This window comes from Equus asinus, chromosome 10, assembly GCF_041296235.1.
Source record: "Equus asinus isolate D_3611 breed Donkey chromosome 10, EquAss-T2T_v2, whole genome shotgun sequence".
Lineage (NCBI taxonomy): Eukaryota > Metazoa > Chordata > Mammalia > Perissodactyla > Equidae > Equus > Equus asinus.
In genome coordinates, this window is record NC_091799.1 from 99,807,157 (window position 1) to 99,826,039 (window position 18,883).

At 44.7% G+C, this 18,883-nt stretch overlaps 1 protein-coding gene across 8 annotated transcripts in view; it reads left to right on the top strand.

The window, feature by feature from the left end:
• The window catches only part of CTNND2 (catenin delta 2), an 888,692-nt gene that overhangs the window by 740,499 nt on the left and 129,310 nt on the right, over positions 1–18,883 (top strand). For all 8 annotated transcript variants that reach the window (XM_070519868.1, XM_044779487.2, XM_070519864.1 and 5 more), the window contains 2 exons: positions 12,002–12,119; positions 17,344–17,529. In XM_070519868.1, coding sequence (XP_070375969.1) covers positions 12,002–12,119; positions 17,344–17,529 — 304 coding nt within the window. The remainder of the gene's footprint in view (positions 1–12,001; positions 12,120–17,343; positions 17,530–18,883) is intronic.

An 18,883-nucleotide genomic window follows, 5' to 3' on the forward strand; every position in this document is an offset into this window, starting at 1 on the left:
AGCTGAGGTGTCAGGACCGAGGTTGGATGTGGAAGCTGGCAACATGAGGTGCACCCTGATGCCGAGTCAGCACAGAGAAAGAAGAGCCGGCCACCCACATGCCAGAGTGAAATCTTTCGGGCGTTAGTGGAATACAGGGTGGTGGGGATTGGGCCACATGGCACTGCTCCAAGCTCAAGATGTGGTCTCGTAACTAAAATTTCAAGGAGCAGTGAGTACAGCTTCCTCCCTGAGTCCTACGAGTCAGGAAAAAACAACTGTGGATGTTCGTGGAGCACAAAGGACCGCAGGCACAATTAGCTTCACAGTTAACAGTTTTAGCCACGCAGCACTCACCCTTTTTTCCCTGTGATTTCCTTGTAATTTAACCCAATGGGAAACTTTCAGCAAACATTTCATAGAGCAGTTAACTCTGTGGTGTCCATCAATTTTAATTGGAATCGTGTAGCTAAAACCCTAGGTAGTACTTGCCAGCAATAGGGTGTCTTTTAACTCAGGTATTTCCGTTTCCGCTCTGGGCTTTCTGGAACAATGTGCCCTGACGCGTGGCTAACTCAGAAGGCACAGGTCTAGACAGCCTGACAAGGGGCAGTGTCGAATAGTCAACCAACACGGAGCTCATCTTTCTGTCTCTGCTGGTTTACTTTTATAAGTGGGGATGGGGGTGTCAACGGAGGGGCTACGCTCTGAGGACAGCACAGCAGCAGTGTTCACTGCCGGCCTGGTGGACAGTTGGTCTTTAGGCCACTGAAGCATTCCATCCCTGCAGCTCAGCAAAGCAATTATCAAGCCATCACTGTCCTGATTTATAAAGAAACTGCCTTCCTTGGGAGAAGACACTGCGGTATATAGCAGCAAGACAGTGCTAATCTTAAAAAAAAAAAAAAAAAGGGGAAATTTACTTCTCTAGAAATTGTTCTGACTTGGCTGTGATGAAGCACCAGCTTTAAAAGCACATATGTAAAGAGAGAAGTCAAGAGCTTTTCAAGTAAATTCAGCCTTCCGTTATTTGTACCCAATAAAAGTTTATGGAGGTGTGGCTAATCCTAATAACTGTTCATACCGTTGGGTACTTATGGCTGGCGTTTCAGATCCTGTTCTGAGAATTCACTTACAGTAATGAGGATGCGCTACAGATGTCACTGAAGCAGAGCTAGGAAGCTGCCTCATTTCTCTCCCTTGTAATCCAGCGTCCTCATTTCCCACCCAGATACCAAATACCAACCGCTGCATTTGTGTTCACTGGAAGCTGTGAAGACTGAGGTTTTCAGGGGCCCCCTCTGCTGGAAGGAAGACTGGCAGAGGTGAAAGATGTTGACCAAGCGGGAGAGCGATCTGGACAAAGCTGACACACACGAATTTCGTGGCACTCTTGTGGCTAATCAGATCAGGGACAGGGCAAAATAAATGAAAGCTATATACTGTTGCCTCCCAACGAGCATCATCACATCACATTAGTGTTCCTTATGCAGAGGGCATTAGCACATTCTGAGTCACACTGAGCAGTGGGCTGACTTTGTGTAGCTGAGGGCAGACACTTCATATGTCACCACCCTCCCCCTCCCTTACACTCACGCCCCTGGGAAGAGTTTTGATTTTCTTATCTATATGACATTTTGGTCTTGACCAAATCAATACAGTTATTTGATCATCTAGAAATATCTCCTTGAAACCTGCATGAGCCCACTGTGGATAAGCAGCTTGCCAGGAAAGGCATTGGGTGTGAAACATTCGGGGATGATGTTGATAAGAATTCCATTTACCCTTGACTAAAACAAGCTAAAGGCTGTGTATGAGTTTCCCATTGCTACTGTAACAAATTACCACAAACAGTGACTTAGAACAAGACAAATTTATTACCCTACAGTTCTGTGGGTTAGAAGTCTGACACAGGTCTCACTTGTTTAAAATCAAGGTGTCGGCAGGGTTGTGTTCCTTACTAATGGCTCTTGGGAGAATCCACTTCCAAGCTCCTTCAGGTTGTGACCAGAATCCACTTCCTTGTGGCCATGGAACTGAGATCTCTGTTTCCTTGCTGGTGGTCAGCTGAGAGCTAGCAGCCTCTGTCTCATCTTTGCGTGTGGCTCCCTATAGGTCAGAACCAGTAATGGGGAGTTAGGTCCTCGAGCATGGCATCTCTCTGACTTTCCCTTCTGCTCCATCTCTCTGACTCCAGCCAGAGAATGTTCTCTGCTTTTACGGCTCATGTGATTAAATTGGGCCCACAGGGATCATCCAGGACAATTCCCTATTTTAAAGCCCATAGCCTCAGTTCCATCTGCAACGTCCTTTTTTCATGTAAGGTAACCTATTCACAGGTGCTGGAGATTAGGACGTGGACATTTTGTGGGGCTGTTATTTGTCTACCACAGTCTTCCCTGTGACCCCAAAAATTCACATCCATCCCACATATTTTCATCCCATCCCAAGGCCTCCAAAGGTTTCATCCCATTACAGCATCAACTCAAAGTCTGAAATTTCTTTAGTTCAAAAGTCCAAAATCAGAATATTCTACATCAGGTGTGGATGAGTAATCCCTGAAGTATAGCTCTTTTCCTCTTCTCTTGTGGACCTAAAAAACTAAAGAAACACGTTGTCTGCTCCCAACATACAGGACAGGCACAAGATAAAAGTTACAGACTTTCCAGTTCAAGAAGGGGAGAAATAGAAAATAAAATGGAGTACTGGCCCAAGCAGCTTTGAAATCCAGCCCCACAAACCCTATTATATTTCAAGGCCAGGGAATTATCCTCTGTCACCCTTGGCTGTGGCCTCTGTGTAAGACATCAGAAAGAGGCAACTTTGGAAATGCCTCTTGAATGACTTGAATTCACCAAGTGGGTTGGTGGGAGCCTCACCTCAGTTCCCTCTTGGTTAGTGCTCAAATATCGTAAATGTTCACCTGCACATACCTACAGAGCTACAGCAGACCGTCTGGTGATACACTACCCAACGTTCACAGCAACCTGCTTGGGCTGCCCTTTAGCTACATGTCAAGAAGGACTCAGCACAGGTAATGCAGTTTGGTAAAAGAGCATCAGCAAGGTTTACCCCAGTGGACCATGAGCCCGCCATGGTTTTAGTAGACACAAGGGGCTGGCTTAGGATGACAGGCTTAGTAAAAATGGAGAAGTATGTGCCAGAATTGGCATTTCCACAGAATTCCACCTCTCCCTGCCAGGTCCTGTCCTCTGTTAATGCCAAAGGTGACCTGGAGACCTCACCTCTGCATGGCTGTGCTTAGTTGATATTTACACAGGCTGTTCACCTGGAACGGCCCCTAAGCCTGTGTTTGTGGTTTAAGACTTGCCCTCAAAATTTGAAGGTACTGTCCACTGAATTCGCATGAAATGCTTTCTTGCGAAGAACGTGTTTACTGCACTCTGTGTTCTTAGTTCTTAAGTCACAACTCATGACTTGCTGCTATAAAGATTAAGGAAAACAATTGATATCCAAATTTACAGAATTACAACTTAAGCAAAGAGTTTACTGAAATAGTGGAATAGTAAAACTTCCATCTATTTCAGCCTGTGTTTATTTTGTAGGCGTTCCTTCCAAGAGAGATTGGTTCCCAAATTCTTCTCATTGCTAGTTTTGTGCTGATGATACCAGATTTAGGCACATCAAATGTATGTCTGTTTACCTTGCTGGACTGTGAGGTCCTAAGGTCAAGAGCCAGCTGCTCTCTTCTTTTTATCCCAAGACCTGGCATTGGGTGTGGAACCCAGTATGAGTGCAGTCAAGCTTGGTTGGTTTATTGGTGTGAACTTATTTATCTGTTACCCTTTCTTCCTAGAATGATTCTGCTGGGTCCATCTGGCAGAACCCATAACTCCTCCAAATTTCAGCTCAACATTACTTCTTACAGTAAAAATTAGAAATACCCTGGATGTCCACAAGTAGGGTAATAACTTTTAAAATTATGAACTGTGATATATTTATATGTGTAATATCCAAAGTCATTCCATGAATAAGGTGGATCAATAGGTACTGTCATGAAAAGAGGCAATGATACAATTTTGAGGGGTAAAAGCAAGTTACCTGGGATGCACTGTGGTAAAAAGCAGAAACATGCCCATTCAGTTTATTTGTATGAGAAGAAAATCATCTTGAATGATAAACACCAGATGGTCACAGCAATTTCCTTGGACTGAGGGGATGTTCACTTTTACTTATGTGTTCATTTCCCCCGTTGTTTTAGTATTTTTACGTTAGTTTTAGATTTTTGAAAAATCAGTGACGAAAGTTAAAATTGAGGTTGTCTGATGCTGTGAAACCTTCCATTCTTTCCCATGTGCCTCCCTCTCCCTTTCCCTCTCTGCACACTTGGGTCCCACACATTCCACGTGGCGCAGCTGTTCCCTGCCTGGAGTCTCTCTCCCTCTTGGACGGGAGTCTCTCTCTGGGTGAGAAGCAGCTGGAGTAGTTAATATTTACTGCAAAGACTCCGTGCCAGACCCTGAGCACCTGGCTGGGTTACTGCACAATCCAGTGACATCAGACCATCCCCACCTGCACCTTACAGATGAGGAGACTGAGGCAAGACACGTGCCTTCGCGTGTCTATAGCCCCAGTTGTGAGCAGCATGCGAGGTACACAACAGAACCCACCTTTGGTGAAGTTACAGAATGATAAGAAGGAAACAAGCTGATCCCTTTCTGCAGAGAAACTACAAATCAAAAGGATGAGTCCTCATGGATTCTGCGGTGGCGGCTCCTCTGAGGGAAGAAAAAGGGGACCAAGGACTTGACAGGGCTCATGCTGCCCCCCGGACCCTGCGACCACTGCACCTGGAGTGAGGGGATCTGGGTGGACGGCTGTCACTGCACTGATCCCACTGGCTGGGCAGAAGACCCCTTCCTCCTCGACCCTGCACACTCGCCTGAAGAGGAGGACCTTCCCAAGTAGAGGGAAAGATTTGGGAGGTTTTGGTCAATGATTTTGGAACCCACAGACAAGCTCTTCCAAGGCCTTTGGTGGGACAGCACAAGGCATAGCTGCTGTTTACCTCAGAGACAATACATCTGATTCCTGACACCCGAATTCAGAGAGCATGTTCTCCTTAGACCGAGGGCACTGCTGATTCTTGGAGGTTCTTAGACTTTTTGGGATCCTGGCCTCAGAATGTGATGAAAGTTCTATACCTTTATTGCAAGAAAAAACACCCATAACAAACACATAAAAATATGTAGAACTTTGAGCAAAATGTCAGGGGTTCAGAAACCCCTCCCAAAGCCTATAACTAGGCTTCAAAGGAGAACATAAGTCAGGGGTCAGCAAACTATGGTCCACAGGCCAAATCCCACCAGTGACCTGTTTTCGTGTGGCTGAAGGTAAGAATAGGTTTCATGTTTTAAAAGGCTCTTAAAAGAAGAAGGAGGAGGAGGAAGAGAAGAAGTAACAGAGGCTCTATGTGGCCCCAAAAGCCTAAAATATTTACTCTCCTGGCCCTTTACAGAAAACGTTCCTGACCCTTGATTTAGATGTTCATGGATAGAAAGACTTCTTTAAAATTTAGTGTTTTTAACTGAAGTGAAACAAACCTACTTTACAGAAGAAAGGCCTGAGCTTTATTGGTGTGATTTCCCATTCCCATGCTCGCTCAGATCAGGTAATGTATGATAAGCTACTAATTTCATTCGTTTCTGAGCAGGTAATTACATAGTCAGGAAATTAAGACGATCTACATCTGTATTCTACTTAGATGTCCCCTCACTAATTCAGTGTTGTTTCCAGATTTTTGCAGGTTGCCTATTAGGAGCCTCTGGTGATTGATCTAAATGCATTGCTATTGGGTGTTGGGGCCATGATGTCCCTGCCCAGTTAGGAAGAGATGCCCTGTCGTTAAGAGGCTGTATACCATTAGCGCACAGTAGACAATTGTGTGGTCATCCAGTAAATATTTTAGTTTCCTGCTGTGGGCTAGGGAAGTGGTTCTCAACTCTCGTGTGAATTGGCACCAGACGGAGACTAACAGAACACACCGAGGCCCAGGCTCATCCAAGGAGAGGAAGGGCCTGGGCCTTTGTATTTTTATGGAGTTCCAAAGATGATTCAGATGCAGCAGATGTTTGAGGACACCTAGGCTAAGCACGTGTTCGGTGTTGGGGAAGCATACACCCACAAATTAGGCCCTCTAGGAGCCCAGCTATCTGGAGCAGGTTTCTCAGCCTCCACACTGTTGGCATTCTTTGTTGGGGGGCCTGTCCTGAGTATTGTAGGATATTTAGTAGCAGCTCTGGCTGCCTCCACCTACTAGATGCCAGTAATATCCTCTCCCTTTGCAGTTGTGACAACCAAAATGTCCCCAGACACTCAGATACTGGCAAATGGTCCTTGGGGACAAAATCACCCCAGTTAGACACCACTGGTCTAGAAGGAGATAGACCTGAAAACAATTGTGCACTGTTTCGTTCAGGAATTATTCACTGAGTTCCTACTAAGTGCTGTGCAGTGGGGAGTGAGGAGCAGACAACAAAATAGGATGATACTCCCTACCCCACCTCCATGTCATAGAGGGACCTGCCTCGAGCATCAGGTGTTACAGGTGCACTGAAAGAGCTTGGGCCTGGAGCTACAAAGAAGAGTGTGGAGGCAGTGAAGCCAGGCTTAGAAGGTGGATGAGACAGAGCTCTGACTGAGCCTTGGCATCTGTGACTCTCAAGGTCAATGGGCCTAGAGGTAGAAGGAAGGACATTCCAGGCAGAGGGGTCAGTGCAACCTCAGCACCCTGGACAGCGTCGCCTTATCCATGGATGTGGGGATGGAAGCTCATGACCCTGGGGGTGCTGAGTCTCTCCAGGCCTGGGTCTGGCACCCCTGGTCTGCCCTGTGCTGCCTTCTTTGGTGGATTCTGTCTCTTCCCCTGCCTGCGCTGCTGGGTTGGCATCAAGGCCTTACTGAGCACTTGGCTTCCTATTTCATCTTTGCCTCAGGACTACCAGTATTTCTTGAAATAATCTCAGCTCTGTTCTCTGAAGCCCTCTAGCAGCCCCACCCCACTCCTCACACTGGTATATAGTCTCAGGAACCCAGCCCTGGTCCCACAGAGACCCAGCATCTGGGCTCTGCTGATCGTAAACTGGGAGATGAGACAAAGGAGCTCAGTAAGCACCAGCCCAGAGATGTGCAGAGCTGAGCCAGCAGGAAGGACTGTAAGGAATTTGAGCAGGGCTGGAGCCCATGTCTCAAGGGGATGGAGGGGGCTTGGTCTGAGGTGACCCCAATGGAGGCCACAGCATAAAAGCCAAGGAGCAGGTTGGATGGAGAGGAGAAGAGGTAACAGAGCACAGGAAGACAAACCAGTCCTCAACCAGAAAGCTCTTCCTACAAGCCTGGGTAAAGATAGGCGTGACACTGGAGAATACGTTAATTGACTCCAGGCAACAAAATTATGCAATTCTCTCCAGCACTCAGCGTTTAGGATCAATATTATCATCAATCATAAGGAAGTTCATGTCTCAAGTAAATAAGTTTACTCCCCATGTTATATCCTATATTCAATTGCTTTTTCTTTCTTTGAAAATTGAGACTACCCTGGAAAATCTAGGTTAGGGGCTATAGTGGCAGAGCACAAAGCACAGAATAAGAAGCCTGCATTCAAATGGTGTAACAGACATCTGATACTCATCCAATGAGCAGGGAGCACAGAGGCAAGTCAGTCATGGACTACGTGTGAATCCCAATCCATTGAAGAGCTGAATGCTCATGTAATAGGCAACTTGATTAAGCACGTAGGATGTGTTGGGTGCTCAGCTGCAAGCTGGGTGTACAAATAACAGTGACATTGCTTCTACCCTCCAGAAGGTCCCCATGCAGCAATAGGGTCACAACCTAAATAATTCCAATACAAAATCAATGGTGATCAATAATGGAGATTCAAAGAGCTAAGGGAGTGCGGAGAAGGGTGAGGCTAATTTCAATAGATTGATTGCTAAAAACCTCATCCCCTGGTTTTCTCTGCGATTTGACCTCCCATATCCTGACCATCTGAAGTGCAGACATGTAAAATGAAGTCTTTTGTGTGAAATGCTGTAGTCATTCATTTCAACACACTGTGTAAGAGCCACTTGGGATCCTAGGAGAGCACTGTACATTGAGTTTGTTTTAAATAAGACTGATGGAGGCTCAGAGAAATGAGATGTCAAACAACACTGAAGATAGGGGAAATAAAGGGGCTTAACTAGTTGCATTTCAATAAAAGAGATCATAAAAGATTTTCTATCTTTTAATTGTAAGATATAAAAATAAATTGTTTCATTTTTTTTTTCCTTTTTCTCCCCAAAGCCCCCCGGTACATAGTTGTGTATTCTTCATTGTGGGTTCTTCTAGTTGTAGCATGTGGGACGCCGCCCCAGCGTGGTCCGATGAGCAGTGCCATGTCCGCGCCCAGGACTCGAACTAATGTAACACTGGGCCGCCTGCAGCGGAGCGCGCGAGCTTAACCACTCGGCCACGGGGCCAGCCCCTAAATTGTTTCATTTTTTATGTATTAAATAAAAAAATTATAGAATCTACTCGAAGCAGAAATTTCTAAATGACATATAAACTGACAATTCAGTCAAGATTATAAAGATTATTCCTGAGGAATAGATATACCATCTTTGTGCTTTGTACAAATAATGTACAAATATTTGTTTTAACGGTATGTTTATGCCTGGAATTTTGCTGCACCAGTTTCTAGCCAGACATGGAAATCACCTCCCTCAAGATGGACAGAAGATGATTTAAGTACAATATGAGGGAGAAATCTTGTAGATTGGACATTGGCACATTGTCAAATACTTACATGGTTAGAATTAACTGTGTGGTGACCAGCAGGCAAGGTTATTGTGTTTTTGATTTTTAAACAGTGAAGCATGCATAGTATAGTAGGTCTTGTGTTTGTGGGGAAAACTCAGGAAAAGGAAACCCTCCTCTCCTCCAGAGTGGAAAGCTGAAGGTACTCTTATGATTAAAAGTGGCAACGCAACCCCAAGGGCTTATAGGACATGGGTAGCCATCGAAAAAGAGACTTGTGCATACCTCAGTCTGTTTAAAAATATGTGCTGAGCCTCATCATACCTGCAGACACTGTAGTAACTCCTTTCACTCCTCCGTATTGTAGGGGTGTGTGTGTGTGTGTGTGTGTGTGTGTCTATCCCAGACACTGCCTCTTCCTTCCTGGGACCTTAGCTTGTTAGTCTTTCTCATTTCGCAATATATTACACATTTTAATATAGTAGCCAGTTAGTAACTTTTTTTTAATCTTGGAGGAGACTAGACTAGAATCAAGCAGAAACTAGAATAAAGAAAAGTGCTCAGATTAATATTGACAATTTATAGTGTTAACAGAGTTGTTAATTCCTCATTTTCTGATGGTTGGTCCTGCCCATTCATTGATTACCAATGAAAATAAGGCAGATCGTCATGAAGTTTCTTTGTGAATCAGGAGGCAGCCCACTCCCGTCATAAAGCTACTCAAAGGAAAGACTGTGCATTCATCGGTAAGGGAAGAGTGCAGAGGATCTTTCATGCAAAGGTGTATATGAGCTATCTGTAAGGCTCTTTCAAGTCTGAATTCCATCATTCTTTCTTTGGAAACACGACCTCATCAAAGTACAAAAAGGCAAGATTTAAGACACACAATAACACATTACACCCAGCATTCTTCTGGCCAAACAGGTGTGACTGGAATTTTTGACAAATCTTTTACTCTAAGCTCAAAGTTGAGAGCTCGACCTGGTGAAACCATTTCAGGGAGAAGTGATCTAAAAATGCTGTCTTACAAAGGCCATCCTTCTAGTATAGAATAATACCAATATGCCTCTCACCACTTTTTCCCTAGCGGGAAATTAGTTCTTCCTCCTTCTCAGGGATCTTGTCAGAAACGAGAGTTGGCCACTCCAGGACAGAATCTATAACACTTTACATAAAAATGTTGTCAATATTTGCCCAGTTATATTATCGAAGGAACTGAGGAATTTTGTTTATATTTTAAGATCAGCAAATGCCAAAAATACTAATTTGAATTGAATAACCTTTCTCAGTGTTACGTTAAAATGCTGGAGGATGCTATTTAAATACTTTCCACAGAACTTTTTAGATATCAAAAAAGCATTTATGTTCAGTGGCATTTTAGCATTAGGCCTATTTTATTTTAATTCCTAAAAAAAAAAATAGTCCATCTATATTATACATCAAGCCTCTCCTTCACAGACCTGGGTTTTGTTCCAGCTTCTCCAATTACTGCCCATGTGGCTGTGGACAACCTCTCTGAGCCTCAGTTTTCTCATCTGTAAAACAGAATGAAGTATAACAGGGAAAGATGTTGTGGAAATGAAATGAGAATACGTGTGTGAGTTACAGTGTGGGTGTGGAGGTTCATTCTCTTACTGCCCAAGGAAAGTTGTCTGCTCCCTACAAGAGATGCCACTAGTCAAGAGGCAAGGTGAGAGGAGAGAAAGGACTTTTTATTACAGCTTGCTAGTAAGAGGGAAGATGGCTGACTAATGTCCAAAAGAACCACCTTATAGAACAAAGACTACAGGCCCGTCATATAGGAGGCTGGTCTCCAGGTGGGGCAGGCAGCTTTTCCTGATAGTCTTTTGTTTTACTGGATGTGCATCAGAGACCGGAGCAACGCCCTGTACCCTGATCTTTCAGTTGTCATTGATGATGGCTATCAGCATAGATTCTCTGCCTTGGGGGTCACAACATTCCTAAGGAACTCAAAAGAACAGAGTTATCAACTTAAAGTAGCTGGGAGGGGCCATAAAATCTACAGAGCATGTCTGGGCTGGTTAATCAGAGGTCATCCAAAGTTACCATACCCAAAGAAATATGGTTTTTTTCCTACAATATGGCTTCCCCTATGTCAACCTTCTGTTGAGCTGGTATCAGTTCTATTCAAATTCTCCAGCAGGCTCTGTCCAGGGCCACAGATCTGCCATGTGGCTGCCCCTAGCAGTCAGCAAAGAGTGCTACCCTCCCCACCCAAACTCAGAGCATAATTCTCAAGATCAGCACCATCAAATATGCAAATTATTTGACTGCACCAGGGTGGAGCCCAGCAATCTACATGAACACCCCCTCCAGGTGTTTCTGATGCTAGCCAAAATGTGACAGCCATTGCACTAGCTAGATCATTCTCTCTTTCCATCACCCTTCCCCACAGTTTCCGAACTCACTTCCTCCAGCATCCCTCTAACAGTCTATATTGCCCGTGAGTCAGTCACTGCAGAAATTCTCTCCTGGAACCAAAGCCTGATCATGGTAGGAGAGGAACAACACACTCTCAGGTGGTGAAGTAACTAAAAATATCCCAAAGATTCATCTTCGACTAGGATTATCTCATGTCTTTCGTATATCTGGAAGATCTATTTCCCCGCTGTGCATTCCATTACAAGAGGCCCTTTCTGTTGGGGTTAGGTCATCATGTGCCAGCACAGGAAAGATCTTGGGCAATTCCTGCATATAAACAGTGCCATGGGCATCACGGTGGCTGAATTTTTCACAGAAACCCATATGTTCTTAGAAGAAATTTCTAGAAGTTTACTTCTGGCTGAGCCAAAGTAGGTATATTTTTGAAGCAGGTGAATTAGACCCCTAGAATATTTTGGTAAGTTGGAAGCTCTGTCTTTGAAAATTGTTTCAAACTTCTCAAAGAAGAAGAATTCTTTGAATCAAAGAGCTTCCGATTCCCTCGTCAATTGTAAAGAAAGTAAACTTTAACGACTTTCTGAAAGTCTCCCATTCTTGGCAGTCACGGGACCCTCCCAGATGATGTGTTCGGAATTCTGCGTTCTCCACTTCTGGAGTTACGTTAACAGATCTCTGTGATTTACCCAGTGCTAGGATGCATTTGTGGAAGCCATCCCTACTCAATAAAACTATATTCTTGGTAAACAATCTGAAAAGGCGAGCAAGCGTTTTCTTTAAAACCACGAGAGGAGGTGGGTATGGAAAAACGTTCTTCTGGTGACCACGGTGCAGCTTCCTGACGGGTCCTTTTGCTTTGCAGGAATGTTAGTTCGGCCGGAGAGGAGGCCCGCAGGAGGATGCGGGAATGTGACGGGCTCACCGATGCGCTGCTCTACGTGATCCAGTCTGCGCTGGGGAGCAGTGAGATCGATAGCAAGGTTTGTTGTATTTGCCTAGATTAAGCATCTTAGAGAATAAAGACTCCCAAGGGACTAAACAGTGGCTAAGGATGATGGAGAGCTAATACGATGTTTAATACTTTCACTCTGCAGTCTATCTTGGTCTCCTTGTATGAATCCAGCATTTTCTAGACAGGGCTTCTAATCTTGGCCTAGAGCTGGACACCTGAGTCTTGATTGGTAATGAGTAAAAATTTAGATTTTTAAGTTACTCAAACCACAGGTGTTCCAGATGAGTGTATAAACTTTGGCATATCACATTACCCACAAGCTTCTAGTTTTATTTTATGAAATCTACCTTCAGAAGAAAAAGAAATGCTAAAACTACCTGAGATTTGAATAATCCTATATTTTTACAAGTTAGCTTCTCAACAACTGCTAATTGTATCAAATGTCATTTTAAAAATGCCCGATGAAGTCGAAATAAATGTTGTCCAAATGCTAACTACATGAGGCTGTCAACGCGCCAGTCGTCAGTGTCTGTTCAGTGTTTTAGTTCACAGACCAAAATAGAATCGGGTGGGCTTTTCCAGTGTTTGACCTATTTTGTTTTGTCTTCATTTGTCTTTTGATTAATTTTGATTCACTCTAAATGTAAATTCATAATTTCATAATATCTGGATATAAATGCGGGCTTTACTGATGCTTTTAAAATAATACATGTGATAAACATGATACCTTAATAAGAGTTTCTCAAGAGCTACATTATTGACCTTTTGGGCCAATTAATTCTTTGTTGTGGGAACCATCCTGTGCCTTGCAGGATGTTAAGCAGCATCCCTGGCCTTTACTCACTAGATGCCAGTAACTTCCTTACCCCCGCCCCCGGCCACTAGTTATTACAAACAGAAATGTCTCCAGACCTTGCCAAATTTGCTCTCACAGCGAGCAAAATTGGCCCTGGTTGTGGACCACAATGTTAATCCCATAGTTTTCAGCATGGACTCTTCATCAGAATGGCCTTTGGAGCTCTTAATAAATACACGTGCTTAGACCCCATCATCATCCTCTGAATCTGCATGTCTAACTCCACTCTCTGATTTTTGCAGCTTTAAAAATTCGTTGGGTGAGTTGATGTGCATCTTAGATTGAGAGCCCACCTTGGTAGATACAGCTTTGAAATGGACTCTGATCGGGAATATGGTGTAATCTAATTTAGTTGTAAAGTCAGATAAAGAACAAATGAATGATTTTATCCATTTAGTTACGAATTGGCAAGGGCAGTGATTTAGCATGGTGCTTCTCAACCTTGACCACACATGAGAGTGACTGAGAAATTGAGAAAATTGTTGCCTGAGGCCTACTCCCTAGGGTTGTGGATCCATGGTATCTTCTGGGACTCCAGCCTGTTGAGTACTGGTTGCCTCCAGTTATGAACACTGTTTGTCACCTTATCACTGTCACTCAGTTAAGTTTGTATCCATTCATTTACTGTGGTGTTACCAATTTCAAAGATGGAATATGATGTAATCAAGATTTAATCATCATTTCTTGTAAACACCCTTAACAACCATTTTAGACCTTTTAATGTCATTGACAAGAAAATTACATCCCTAAAGAAGTGACCAGTCAAAATGTCTTCAGTATTTACAGATGCCTGTTAATGTAATAGACACATGATTTTTTCAAAGAGCTGCCGAAGGTAATTCACTGAAGCCACGATGCCCAGGATCTTAATATTCAGAGCAATAAAGACTAAGGCATAGGGACACTAAGACTCTACTGTAATGGATACCAGAAGAGCTTTCATGCTGTCTGGGCCTTGTAGTTGAAAATAAAATAAATAAACAGCCTCTTGCCTTGGCCAAGTGCCCATGGCACCCTCTTGGTGGGTAAGGCAGCCTCAGGAGTGGGGTCCCAAACCAGAGTGCTGCCAGGCACCCACATATTTTTGGTGATGTGTCAGATGACTACACTCCTCAAACTCTTGGGAGACCTTGGGGATCCTCTCTTTTAGTTTTCCTCAAATGAGGAAATTGGAATAATTGGGCCTGTTTAGGGCCAGAATCAGAAGACTCAGATATTCCTGATGGAGTAGAAGACACTGACATTGGCATCAGGACATGCCAGTGGATGTGCCAGTTCCACTTCCTGCTGACTAGTGGAACCCACCCGAGCGACCTCAGCTTTGTGACACGGAGGCTCATCGTAGCTGATGATAAGATCAGATGCGGTAAATTACTCGGCAGGGCTTTGCTGGCCAGAATGTGCTATTGAGTTTTAACATAGTGTTATTGTCCTGTGATCTTCTACTCAGCCCTCTGCTCAACCACTTCAACTTTCACCGTGACAAATGAGAAGGAAAAAAAAAAATGAGTACATGTTCTCTTTAAAACCAGCAAAGTTAATGCGTAAAAGAGCCTGGATTCCATGCAAGCTCTCAGCTCCGCTGCTATAATTGGGACAGTTTGTTGAAGGGGCAACATATGGTAGAGCAGTCCACGGGCCACCTCCAAATTAGCCCTTTCTAATAGAAAATAAGGAATCGAAATGACCCTGACGACCAAGAAGAAGTGCTAAAAGCTCTGTTGACAGCAACGGATGTGGAAAGCAAAACCAGCAGCTGCCACACTCCTGCTGGTATCCCAAAGATGGGCAGTGGCTGTCTTTCTTTTTTTTTTTTTCTTTTCTTTTTTCTACCCCCTTGAGAGAAAAGTGCTTAAATTGGTCACCCTCCCAAACCAAGCTTAAGGAGAGAGATGAGTTCAATCCCTGGGACCTCCCTCACCCCACCCTTCCCCCTACACCTCCTCTCCCTCCTCCCCACTCTCCTCATCCCCACTTTCTCTTTCTCTGTCCAGCTTCTCCCCAGATCATCTCCCAGCTACAGGTGGATTATAAAGTGTTTCTCGAAACTGCAGATTTATGCCCCAGTAGTCATTTGTTCAGCAGAGGCTCGGAGATGCCCCCGGGGAAGACGAACAGCAGGATGAGAAAGAAGTTTATTCTCCCAAGTCTTTGATGTAAGAAAAATCAGTTTGAGATGATTTAAAAATCGTTCTGACTTATGCCATAACATTTCCCTTTCAGGGAGAGACTTTTCTCCCTTTCATGCCTCATCTTGTGTTTACCTGCTTTCATGCGGTTCCTTTTTTGATGCTGAGAGGAGGCTTGAAATAGAAAATCAAGTTGACTCAAAGCCTGTGGGATTAGCAGCCCATGAAACCTTGAAAAGCTGACAAGAAAGGTCTGGAATAGCAAAGGCTCCGGAGATATATCCTGAAAACTGGTTTTCCTAGTTGATTTTCATGCCCCCACTAGTCAAGTGAAAGATATGCTGCCTTTTACTGGATTCCAGTCATAGGTTGGGGAGCAGTGCAGGATTGGTACCCTGGCAGCCCCTGCCCCTTCCAGTCCCAGCCTAGGACTAGAGAGAGGTGGCAAAATCTGGTGTGAATTAACTACAGCTTCGGATCTCGTTTCCTTCATCGGTAAAATGAAACGGCGTTCCCTGCCTTGAACGATGGCTGTCACACACTAGGTGCCTGAAAAACAATAGACAAGTTGGCATGCTTTTAAAAATAAAACTTAACTCTGTTTAGTTTTTTTCCATCATTGCTTTGTTCTTTTGTAAAATTGGGTATTTTTTTTCCTCTTCTCACAGTTCCACAAATCCAGAACAAAGGTCAAAAGGTTGATGCAATGGATTGAATGTTTATGTCCCCCCAGAATTTCATTTGTGAAACCTGATCTGCAATGCGATGATGTTTGGAGGTGGGGCCTTTGGGAGGAAGCACAGAGAGATGGAGCACTTTGCGCACACCAAGGTCACACAGCTCATCACATGGCAGAGCCAGGACTCGAACCCAGACTGACTGGCTCTAGGTCACATGCTCTGGACTGCCAGGCAGTGCTGGCTCTGCCGTTGTTCATGATATGAACCCTTGTATAGCACTTACCATGTGCCAGGCACTCTTCTCAGTACTTACATACTGTGTTAGTTTCCTGTTCCTGCTGTAACAAATTGCCACAAACATGATGGCTTAAAACAACACAAATTTATTATCTTACCATTTTAGAGGTCAGGAGTCCAAATTGGGTCTTGTTGGGCTAAAATCCAAGTGTCAACAAGGCTTCATCCCTTTCTGAAGGCTCTAAGGAAGAATCCATTTCCTTGCCTTTCCTAGCTTCTAGAGCCTTCCTACGTTCCTTGACTTGTGGCCCCTTCCTCTGTCTCTTAAGCCACTGATGATGGGTCGTGTCCTTCTCACATGGCTTCTCACACGGCTTCTCACATGGCTTCCCACTTTCATTTATAGGATGCTCATGATTACATGGGCCCATGTTGGTAATCCAGGATAATCTCCCCATCTGAAGGTCAGCTGATTAGCGACCTTAATTCTATCTGAAACCTCCGTTCCTCCTGCCTATCGCATTCACAGGTTCCAGAGATTAAAATCTGGATATCATTGGGGGGTTTTATTCTGCCTACCACACACATTCTCTACCTCCCCTAATCCACACAGGAAGCTAAAACACGTATACTATTATGACCATCTTGCAGACGAGGATATTGAGCCACAGAGATGTTGGGTGCATTGTTCAAGTCTCACAGCCAGTAGTCAGAGACCGAGGGTTCTATAGGCATCCAGCTCTGTACCGTGTGTCCTTAACCACTGTTTAACCCCCATGCTAAGAAAACAGGAGTGCCAGCCATCTCAAAGAAAATCAGTAACATGAACACATTTATGGCCCCAGGTGACCACAGCACCTGGCTTGCCTAGGACACCCCTGGTTTGCACCTCTTGCCCCATTTTACCCCCAGAAAGGGCCTTGGTGGATGGCCACTATTAATGTCCCCCTCCCAGAGCTGACAGAAATCTGATTATCTGTGTTCTTGGTGATTCTGAGCCCCAGGCCCCAGGTGAGAGTTGTCTGTAAGTGGATGACATCTGGGACTTCTTGTGGTTATAGCTTCTTGTCCACTCCCAAGTGAATTTCAATCAACACTGACAGCTGTTTATAGAAGTAACTATTGTTGATCAGTCATTTCCTTAGGGGCAGAAGTGGTCTGAAGACCTTTCCAAGCTTCTCTAAATTCTCTCCACTGTGGCTGCCAAGGGAGCCTTTACGAGCCAACAGCTGAACGCATCCAGAGAGAAACATGTATGTGGAGATTGATGGCTTTTCTGGGTGGAGGAGTGCTGCGTAGTTTTTATTCATTCCTCCTATTTCCTTTTTTTTGTTTTTTTGGGTTCTCCAGACCGTTGAAAACTGTGTGTGCATTTTAAGGAACCTCTCCTACCGGCTGGCAGCAGAAACGTCTCAGGGACAGCACATGGGCACGGATGAGCTCGACGGGCTGCTCTGTGGTGAGGCCAATGGCAAAGACACGGAGAGTTCCGGGTGCTGGGGCAAGAAAAAGAAGAAAAAGAAATCCCAAGATCAGGTGATGCGGGCCACTCGCAGCTGCATGCAATTATCCCCTTCCCTAATTACAATATTAATGTCTCCTCTGTATATATAGGTACAGGGCTCTGCATTTTCAACGTGCAGTAAAATCACTAACACATCTGCACAGTTTCCTGCGGGAATTACACAGCTGAGACGGTGGAACATTAAGTGATCCCCCCAACCCCCCACCCCGTTCCTGTAGCTGAGCCAAGTTAGGAAATTTCAAAAAGAGAAAGAGCCGCTCGAGTCTCAGGCGAGCTCTAAGGTACCAGCTCGTAGAGGTGAGTCAGAACCGGATGCTGATTCTTCAGTGTGTCGATTCACTCATTTATGGAGGTCCTTGTCGGGACCAGGTCGGGTGCTTTGCGGGGGGTACGGATGCACAGGATACGTGTGGTCTAAGGAGGGAAGCTAAGGAGAGTTGCACAAAAATCCAGCACGTATTTTATGGCGTGTTTTGAAACGTTTGGATATGCCGTCTTGCACTTATTGTTGGAGATAGGGATAGCGGTCTGAGATTGACAGCTCTTCCAACAGAATGACATTAGACGCTTGGCCTTGGGGGATAATTCCGATGAATTCAGAAAGCTGTCCAGCTGGGGAGGCCTCTTCAACATGGAAGGGCCTTTACTTCGAGCAGCTGTATGTAGGTTACCCTGCAGGGAAGTCATCAGAACAGCCTCCACCCCTCTCCCTGGGAACCTCTGGGAGGCAGAGCCCCTCACCCACCAGGCCCCCAGGTAAGGGAGGAGGGTGAAGAAGTGCCCATCCTGCGGCCAGCTGGAAACCCTGCCACTGAGGTTTCCCCATCTCCCATGGACACTGTGTTCATGCCTCCAACCTTCCCCTGGACACTGTGCTCATGGGTCTAGGCTTCCCCTGGACACTGTGCTCATGGGTCTAATCTTCCCCTGGACGTATCTCCAGCTGCTGAGGGTCATACAGACCCAAGATCTGACTGTCCTCAGGAAGAGGGACAGAACCCACAAAACTCTCTCTTGCCAGGTTTTTAATTCAAAGTACGAATGCAGAATTATCTGTTTAGTTCACAGGACATTATTTTCTAAACTATGTTAGAAATAGCTTTACTTCGGGTAAGGGTTAAAGGAACTATTTTATTTAGAGTAAGGATTAATGAGAATGCATTCTTAAATACAATTCCTAAATTTAACTTGAATGCGTCGGTGTTAGCGTTTTTGTAGGTTCTGGTTCTCCATCTGTCCGTGGCCCCTGAGGGCTGCTCCAGGTACTTCTACAACTTTTACATCAGTCTGTTCCAGCTTAAACACACCTACAATTTAGGAGATCCATGCTCATGGCCTTTTTGATGGTGACCTTCTGCTCTGAGA